At 40.1% G+C, this 9,505-nt stretch overlaps 2 protein-coding genes across 3 annotated transcripts; one reads left to right on the plus strand and one right to left on the minus strand.

Moving 5' to 3' along the window:
* Positions 1 to 2,948: 2,948 nt before the first annotated feature.
* On the plus strand, positions 2,949 to 3,545 carry LOC134753730 (uncharacterized). The gene has a single exon (XM_063689668.1). It carries the CDS (start codon positions 2,949 to 2,951, stop codon positions 3,543 to 3,545), a length of 597 nt encoding a protein of 198 aa, XP_063545738.1.
* A 2,003-nt stretch (positions 3,546 to 5,548) lies between these two features.
* On the minus strand, positions 5,549 to 7,274 carry LOC134754439 (thialysine N-epsilon-acetyltransferase-like). Of its 2 annotated transcripts, none has more exons than XM_063690768.1 (4): positions 7,069 to 7,274; positions 6,911 to 6,962; positions 6,120 to 6,331; positions 5,549 to 5,918 (listed from the first exon to the last, which is right to left on the minus strand). In XM_063690768.1, the coding sequence occupies exons 1-4, from the start codon at positions 7,144 to 7,146 to the stop codon at positions 5,751 to 5,753; spliced, it is 510 nt and encodes a 169-aa protein (XP_063546838.1). In that variant the 5' UTR covers positions 7,147 to 7,274; the 3' UTR covers positions 5,549 to 5,750. The 2 variants fall into 2 exon arrangements, with proteins under 2 accessions (XP_063546838.1, XP_063546837.1); XM_063690767.1 differs by having other exon boundaries at positions 7,045 to 7,274.
* Between the last annotated feature and the right edge of the window lie 2,231 nt (positions 7,275 to 9,505).

Below are 9,505 nucleotides of genomic sequence, written 5' to 3' on the forward strand. Positions count from 1 at the left end.
CTTGCACCGTTTTTGAAAAGTTTGTATTAATAGCTTCGGGAGCGATTTTTTTTTTAAATAGTGCACTTGTAAATCTTCTAAGAGGGTCGAGAGGGATTATATCGGGAACAATTTTTTTCAGTTTGGGTCTTGAAACTTCGTAGTTTGTGAAAGACAAATTTCATGCATTGTATAATTATTAACAAATGATTAACCGTCCCTACTGATATCTTTTGCTGCATAATGTTATATTATGCTCATGTATAATATATGACCACCAACATACAAATCCACGCGTACGAAGTCGCGGGCAACAGCTAGTTTAAATAATATTTGGGATGGTCTACATGTTTGATTTAGTTGATAATGATACCAAACATGACTTCAAACCTAAATTTAAACAGTATTGACCTCAGGAATTCAACACCGGCGAAGAAGCTGAATTCACACCAAATTTCACACCTTCAAAGTATGATTTTTGAGATAAAAACTATATTTTATCCTGTCTCGGGACTTAAAACACCTATTTACCAAATTTCAACTAAATCGGTTCAGCGGTTTAAGCATGAAGAGGAGTTTGTTGATACGATAAATGAATTCAGCACCCCCGATTTATACTATAGCAACGGAGCTATTAAATAAGATATACGCAGTTTAACGTTTATAAAGTTTATTAAGGGTTAAACACAGTCCACAGAAGATAGTCAGTACAGTACGGAAGAAAGAAAATAGCACAGGACACCATAGAAGTAGAAATACAGAAAAGTACATGTAAAACGTATTTAAAACATAAGCGAGAGCGATTGGCCTGCGCGCGGCCTTCCGGCGTCGTGTAGCGGATTCGACTGATCTGGCAAGAAAAACCGGGAGCGCACGAATGCGCCCGAAGATGTGCCGTTACTTTTAAGTACATCGCTCGGCCGCGGGAGCGCGGCGCGCGGGCAACTAATATTAACAATAAAATTATTTGAAACATAATATAATATGTGTTGCTACATCAGCCCCTTCGGAGACCTTTAGGTCGATTACAAGTAACTAGGGAAACGTACAACACGTCCTGAGCGAGTTCTGCGTTCGGCCTTTGCTGGCTGTGGCGCTGCGAGCTGCTGATTAGGAGCCGGACTAAGATCGGGTTCGCCTAGCATGTACGCGGGCTTGAGCCGATCGATGGAGACATTATTTGGCTTACCTTTAAGAAGGATCTTGAAAAACTTGTCTCCCCGTTCAATCACCTGATAAGGCCCAGTATACGTAGGTTGCAGGGGCTTCCGTACGGCATCATTGCGTAGAAATACATGCGTCGACGTAGCCAAGTCTTTATGTACGAACACTTTATGCGTACCATGGCGAGCCACTGGTGAAGGCTGTAACTTGCGCATTATAAGCTGCAAGCGAGTGAGGAAGTCTGTGTAATCAGCTGGCGCATCTTGACCCGAGGATTCAAAGAAATCCCCTGGCAAGCGCAGTTGCTGACCGTACACATATTCCGCGGTGGAAGCGGCCAAGTCGTCTTTCCATGCCGTCCTGATTCCTAAAAGAACCAGGGGCAGGACTTCAACCCAATCCTCGCTCGCATGGCATTTGATGGCAGCCTTCATCTGTCTGTGAAAGCGCTCGCACATTCCATTCGCTGCGGGGTGGTAGGCAGTCGTCTGTATGTGCTCAGCTCCGATAGACTTCGCCAAGCGCCGGAAAGTCTCGGAAATAAACTGCCTCCCCCTATCTGTTGTTATACGCTTGGGGCATCCAAATCGCGATACCCAACCGGAGAAAAATGCTTGAGTGACGGTTTCTGCTTTAATGTCAGAAATTGGCATCACTTCAGGCCACCTTGTAAAGCGGTCCAATGCCGTCAGGCAGTACTGGAAACCCTGCGAAAAAGGCAGTGGACCAACCAGGTCAATATGAACGTGTGCAAAACGCTCTGTGTCAGTCGCGAATGACATTACAGGCGAGTGCACATGCCTTGACACTTTGCATCGCTGGCAGTGTTGACAAGCTCTAGACCAATTGCGACAGTCTCTATTTACTCCAGGCCAGACATATCGCTGAGTTACAAGCTTTGTCGTAGCCTTAGGGCTAGGATGACTAAGTCCATGTATCGAGTCGAAAGCTTGTCGACGGAACTCGGGAGTCAGATACGGACGAGCCATTGGTCCAGACGTGTCACAATAAACAGCAGCGTCACCAGCTGTACCAGGAACAACTAACCTTTTGAGCTGCAATGACGATCCGGTCTTTAGCAACTGCTGGAACTCAGCATCGCGTTCCTGAGCAGAAGCTAACGCGTTGTAGTCAATGGCATTGCCGCTGACTGCATCGACAGGACGAGAGAGCGCGTCGGCGACTACGTTTTCCTCACCTGCTATGTGGCGGATGTCGGTGGAAAACTGCGCAAGGAAATCCAAGTACCGAAACTGGCGAGGCGAGCACTTGTCCAAGGGTTTAGTAAAGGCATACACGATAGGTTTGTGATCGGTGTAAATTCTGAACGGCTTCAGCTCCAGCATATGCCGAAAGTACTTGGCAGACTCGTAAATTGCGAGCAACTCGCGGTCGTACGGGCTATACTTGCGCTGGGCTGGGTTCAGCTTACGTGAGAAAAAACCCAGTGGTTCCCACGTGTTACCTACCATTTGCTGTACCACACCACCGATCGCCACATCCGAGGCGTCACTGACCAGAGCCAAATCCGCATTCGGACGTGGATGAACAAGAAGTGTAGCCTCACCTAGACTCGCCTTGCAAGCCTCAAAACATGCGTTGAGGTCTGCGTTCCACTCGATCTTAGCAGAGCTCTTGCAATGATGACCTACTAACAAACCGTTTAGCGGTGCCTGTTTCTGGGCTGCGTGTGGAAGGAAACGCCGATAAAAATTCCGTTTATTTCCGAGACTTTCCGGCGCTTGGCGAAGTCTATCGGAGCTGAGCACATACAGACGACTGCCTACCACCCCGCAGCGAATGGAATGTGCGAGCGCTTTCACAGACAGATGAAGGCTGCCATCAAATGCCATGCGAGCGAGGATTGGGTTGAAGTCCTGCCCCTGGTTCTTTTAGGAATCAGGACGGCATGGAAAGACGACTTGGCCGCTTCCACCGCGGAATATGTGTACGGTCAGCAACTGCGCTTGCCAGGGGATTTCTTTGAATCCTCGGGTCAAGATGCGCCAGCTGATTACACAGACTTCCTCACTCGCTTGCAGCTTATAATGCGCAAGTTACAGCCTTCACCAGTGGCTCGCCATGGTACGCATAAAGTGTTCGTACATAAAGACTTGGCTACGTCGACGCATGTATTTCTACGCAATGATGCCGTACGGAAGCCCCTGCAACCTACGTATACTGGGCCTTATCAGGTGATTGAACGGGGAGACAAGTTTTTCAAGATCCTTCTTAAAGGTAAGCCAAATAATGTCTCCATCGATCGGCTCAAGCCCGCGTACATGCTAGGCGAACCCGATCTTAGTCCGGCTCCTAATCAGCAGCTCGCAGCGCCACCGCCAGCAAAGGCCGAACGCAGAACTCGCTCAGGACGTGTTGTACGTTTCCCTAGTTACTTGTAATCGACCTAAAGGTCTCCGAAGGGGCTGATGTAGCAACACATATTATATTATGTTTCAAATAATTTTATTGTTAATATTAGTTGCCCGCGCGCCGCGCTCCCGCGGCCGAGCGATGTACTTAAAAGTAACGGCACATCTTCGGGCGCATTCGTGCGCTCCCGGTTTTTCTTGCCAGATCAGTCGAATCCGCTACACGACGCCGGAAGGCCGCGCGCAGGCCAATCGCTCTCGCTTATGTTTTAAATACGTTTTACATGTACTTTTCTGTATTTCTACTTCTATGGTGTCCTGTGCTATTTTCTTTCTTCCGTACTGTACTGACTATCTTCTGTGGACTTATAAAGTTTATTAAGGGTTAAACACAGTCCACAGAAGATAGTCAGTACAGTACGGAAGAAAGAAAATAGCACAGGACACCATAGAAGTAGAAATACAGAAAAGTACATGTAAAACGTATTTAAAACATAAGCGAGAGCGATTGGCCTGCGCGCGGCCTTCCGGCGTCGTGTAGCGGATTCGACTGATCTGGCAAGAAAAACCGGGAGCGCACGAATGCGCCCGAAGATGTGCCGTTACTTTTAAGTACATCGCTCGGCCGCGGGAGCGCGGCGCGCGGGCAACTAATATTAACAATAAAATTATTTGAAACATAATATAATATGTGTTGCTACAATACGAAAACGTTACCAAACCCGGCCTAGCAGCTTTACTGATGTAGATAATCAAGATAAAAATGAGAGCCCTAAATAAACCTTCAAGAGCGGATATCCCAAAAAGTATACAAGATATCGAAAAACTTGACTGAATAAAACTCGTAACAAATTAAATCTCTTTTCATTTTGTAAGTCGCTCAGACGCATAGTTTCCGAGATATAATCGAAAAACCGAAAAATGGAACCTTCAAACCCCCCTCTCCCCCCCAGCACCAGGGTTGCGGCCGGGGACTTTTGATATGTTCATCTCCTAACTAGTCCAAACAAAGCTACGAAGTTAAAAATTGTGTTCTTTGCATTTCCCTCTATACCTTCTTATTGCTTGGCCTAATTGCTCATTCTCAAGTATTTGAATCTGATAGAAACCTACATTTATCTGATATTGTACTTTGCATAACATCATAAAACAAATGGAATTTATGTAACTTATGTAAATAGTTCATAAAAATTGATATGCAGATGCACAAGCGAATGAGAATAACAAGATGAATTAAAAACAATAATTTTTAATTTTAATATGTTAAGGTGAACCTTACGCAAGTGGGACTGTGCGTGTGCGGGATAACAGTGACGTAGCCGTGGCACCGCGCGGGCAACGCATTTTGTGACAATATCACCCCACCAATGCATTCCACAAATTAGATAATGAACAAATGCCAAGGAATCTGTCTTAGTCCTAAGTCTATAATGTAAGTTATGTATATAACAAATATTTAAAATATTTATGAATACTGTTTTACTACTATTGGGTGAGAAAAAATTGTTCTGCCATATTCAATCTAAATTCTGATTTGTTACATTTAACAAGTTATAGAACCAGCACAATGTATTTTAAGTATATAGATGTAGAGATGTATAGCAGTTCTCGTTATACATAATTGTAGATTGATTTGACTGACTACATAGCATAGACTACTGCTTATTCCAGTAATGTGCTGGAAATAAAGTAAGTACAACATCAGAGGGCCTCCTACAAACTTGGAAAATGTGTATTTTCATCTCTGTCAAGAGAAAAAAATTGTTATTAAATGTATGCCCCTCCTATTCCCCTTGGCCATCGGCCATATCAACTGCAACTGAAAATTCAAAAATAAGTAGTTCAATGCAGGACGTACATGACTCTGCATGTGAAATATTGTGCAAACAAAACTTGAATCTGATGGTAATTCCAATGAAGATAGATAATTACTGTAAACAGAGTAGTATTATTTAATAGACTAAGTAAAATAAATGGCATTTATAATTATTTGTACATAGATTTGTCAATGAACAATTGTAATGTTTTTAGAATTAGATTATACAAAATGTTTGTTCAATAACAAGCATAGAGTCTGTCACCACATTGGCAATATCACAGTAATGTTAAGCTAAATACTTCACGCCACGACAGTAAACTACACAATATGTTATGTTGTATATAATATTACAATACAATAATATACCGATAATGTTTGATCACATTGTCTTTTATTAAATACCCAACGCTATCATACTATTTTTGATTAGCTGTTTTTTGAAAAGCATCCCCAGACAGACGATACAAGCACCATTGTTCAGTTTTTGTCAGGTTTACAGCTCCAATGGACTCATAAAATGATTTTGCTTTATTCCATTCCAAGACATGAAAGTCTAATCGTGAACATCTGGCCAGTGCTGCTTGCTGGAAAGTAAGGCATTTGTTAATATACCAAGCAATAAGAGTAGATTTGTTAAAAAAAAACCTAATTTACTTCATGAATTCTTTAACGTAATATTTAGGTAGTTAGGTACTAAAATTTTAATTAATATTTGTAGGCACTGACTATAAAGAAAAGTTTTAAAATAAGATATCAAGTGAAGTAACTGAGCAGTAATAATTTACCTTGGTAACTGCATTAAAAAGCCTTCTACCTATACCTTGCTTCCTCAGTGCAGGTTTCACATACAAATCTTCCAGCATCATTGCCGGGCCGTCCCAAGTTGAATATGTTGTAAAGTAGAGAGCATAGCCAATAACTGCATTATTCTTTTTGTTCTCTGCTACAAGAAGCTGAAATGCTGGTGGTGTTGTTTCAAAGCCATCTCGCTGTAAATCTAAAAATAAATCAAGTATTTATTTTAACCCCATAAGGCCCACCATACAAAGTTTCTCTATTTTTAATTTGAACCTTGTTGTATAGCGAAACAATGCCATGCAAGAGTAGTTATGTTTCATAAAATTTGGTTTTAACCAACTTCAATATTTCAAAAGGTCCATAATTCAGTTGCATTTTTTTGTATACCTACCTAATACATGCCAAGAATATAATTCTCATGTGTAAGGAAATGAAATTCACAAAATTTAACAATATGAAAGTTTGTAATGACCAATATTTCATACTAAAGTTAGAAGACTGTTAAAATGTGTGTGTAAACACTAAACCAGCTGTAAGGAGTATTTTTAATATTTGTAATGTAATAGACATCTATTATTATATTATAAATTCTCGTTGTCACAAATTTTTCACAGGGGGACAGGTGAAACTAGATGTCAATAACTAGCTATAGGGTACCTCCTCCATAGGCAGGAGGGCATAATTTCACAATAAAAAATCTAAATAACAATTTTAAGATCAACACAACTTAGTACTTTTCAATTGGAGTTATTAATTAAAATATGTACAACTTACGCACCTTTAGCATTCATTTTCGGACCATCGGACATATTTTGAAAATCAGCCAGTTCCTAAAAAAAAGAATGATTATAATTCCAATGTTAAATTGATAAAAATTATAAGTATTGTGTAATTGTGAGTGTAGTGAAACACCTGTATTAAACTAGCGACAGTCACCATATCGTCCTTTCTGGCTGGTCTGATAAGCACATCAACATCATGAAAATTCTCGCTTTCCATATTGCTTAAGTACATATACTTTGTTTTCCAACTTGGTGACCACAGTGTTATTTTCTCAATTGAAGAATATTTATTTATACTTATGATGTGGTCCTATTAGCGAACCAAATACCGGTACCGTATACCGCGCAAACATCCGAACAGTGACAGTGACAGAACAGTGATGTCAGTATTGTCAGTGACAGTAGCATAGTATCATAGACATAGTATAGTAGTTATCTCAGAAATAAAGCATTGCTTGTAAAGAAAGCATTTTGTCATTTCGAAAAAAAAAACAATTGTTAGAATCAGTTGAGAATTTCTATACAATGCTACAAAATATAAAATTAAACATGTAGGAAATTAGTTTTCTATGTGGATTTCTTTACGGAGCCAATTTATTATATTTATTACATTTAAATACGAGTACTAAAATGAAACTATATTACAAACATAAATATCGTTCTATTTCGCGTAAAAAGCGATCAGCATTGATTGCTATATTCTGTCAGACCAGACCGCCGCCGTCAATAAATACTCGTAGTTCACGGTGCTCCCCCGCCCCTTCCGCGCCTCTTGCACCGCGCTAGTGACCTTAACCCAAACTAACACCTAAGTAATAGGAAGGTACCACCTGGCTATTTTAAGAACAATCACCGTTACGTTACGCCAGGCTTTCTGATGCTCGTGATTTATAAAAGGAATTTCTGTATTATATTAGGAATCTATTTAGGTAGGTAATTGATATTCTATGTCATAAGACCAATGCCCGAACTGTGATTTTTACGGGGGGGACAGTCGCTTAGAGCCCTTTATTCGAAAAAATTGCGTCATCTTTATTACTTAACTCGGAACTGGTTTTTTTATGTGGCATCCCCGCACCCATGTTGGCAACACTGCATCTGTTATTGACTTAAAAGTCTCGTAACCAGGCCATAAAATCCACAAAAAAAACATCCGTCCTTAGATTGTGCATACCCGCAAAATAAAAATAAAACAATTTTGTTTCGTGCTCCTCTTTCTATATTTCAGCCATTTAAAATATTTTATTTCTTTTACATTTGGGAAATGGCCACTAATAATGGATGCTGATAACTTGATAAGCAATAATATGTCAATGTAATAAAGGTGTCAACATAGTGTCAACTATAAGCGTCAATTTTTGAGTGGGCATTTTTTGCAAATTGAATGTGGGATAACACAATTGCTTATCAGCGTCCTTATGCTTGACTAAGCACAATGCCGCATTGTTGTGCATTTGGATGTTCGAAGAAAGGTAAATTATTTTGTCTAGAATTACTACTACTAGACATTTTCTGTTGTTGAAATGTTGATATACTGCGATTCGAGATGTTAAAATGGTCACGCAGATGTTACACCATACGAATTTATTTAAAAAAATACCTTTTTTCAGGTTCGGTGCTGCACGTTTTTCCAAATCCAAACAAACACCCTGATCGATTTAAAGTTTGGGTTCAGCTTATTGGGGGCAAGTTGGGCACCCCATCAGATTATGAATTTTATAAAAAAAAAGAGGATTTGCGATCTTCATTTTACCGAAGAACATAGGAATCGCTTTAAGCGATTAAATGCTATAGCAGTACCGACCCTATGTCTACTTGGTAAGTTTCTATAATGTATAACGTAAAAACACAATAATAGCATTATAACCGCCACAGTATGCCTGAGTGACTGTTTTCAAGCCTAAATCACTATACTGATTGTGCTAAAGTTGTACCAAAAAATAGCAGTTAAATTTAATAATAATAAATAAATAGTATAGGACATTATTAAGCGAGGTTTAGACTAGCAAGAACTTGCATGCAATTTACGTTACATTGCTGCCTACTAAGGTAAACTTCATTCAAAATGTTTATCAGATACCGCAATGTATTGAAAATTGCATGCAAGTTCTTGCTAGTCTAAACCTCGCTTTACACAAATAATCCAAGTCCCGCAGTAAGCTCTATAAGGTTTGCGTTGTGGGCACTAGACGACGATATATATAACATATAAACTTTTATATAAATACTTAAATACATATAAAACACCCATGACTCAGCAACAAATGTCCGAGCTCATGCTCATCACACGAAAAAATGTTGAAGAATATTGAACAACCGCTCAAGAAGATTAAGTTTTGGAATGATAGACGAGGATACAGTTTTACAATGGGGCGTTTATATAGCCTACTAGATTTTCGTCTGTAGCTTTACTTAGGGAATGCTTAACCCTGTATGCTAGTTGCGTGTGAGCGTGTGCTCCCGTTAGAGGCATTGTTTCTGCCCGTATGTGTTCCACATCAGTAGTTGACGTCGGACTTTGACTATCATTTCTGACTTGACTTTTGCAATGGATCAAATGTCTATAATTTAATCCTAAAAACAAATCTGAT

Source organism: Cydia strobilella, chromosome Z (assembly GCF_947568885.1).
Source record: "Cydia strobilella chromosome Z, ilCydStro3.1, whole genome shotgun sequence".
Classification (NCBI taxonomy): domain Eukaryota; kingdom Metazoa; phylum Arthropoda; class Insecta; order Lepidoptera; family Tortricidae; genus Cydia; species Cydia strobilella.

Coding starts and splice junctions, on each gene's coding strand:
- LOC134754439 (XM_063690767.1), bottom strand. CDS start 7,146: ATGTACTTAAGCAATATGGAAAGCGAGAATTTTCATGATGTTGATGTG. Junction 6,963..7,044: donor CTGTCGCTAGTTTAATACAG/GTGTTTCACTAC, acceptor TCTTTTTTTTAG/GAACTGGCTGATTTTCAAAA. Junction 6,332..6,910: donor TCCGAAAATGAATGCTAAAG/GTGCGTAAGTTG, acceptor ATTTATTTTTAG/ATTTACAGCGAGATGGCTTT.
- LOC134753730 (XM_063689668.1), top strand. CDS start 2,949: ATGTGCGAGCGCTTTCACAGACAGATGAAGGCTGCCATCAAATGCCAT.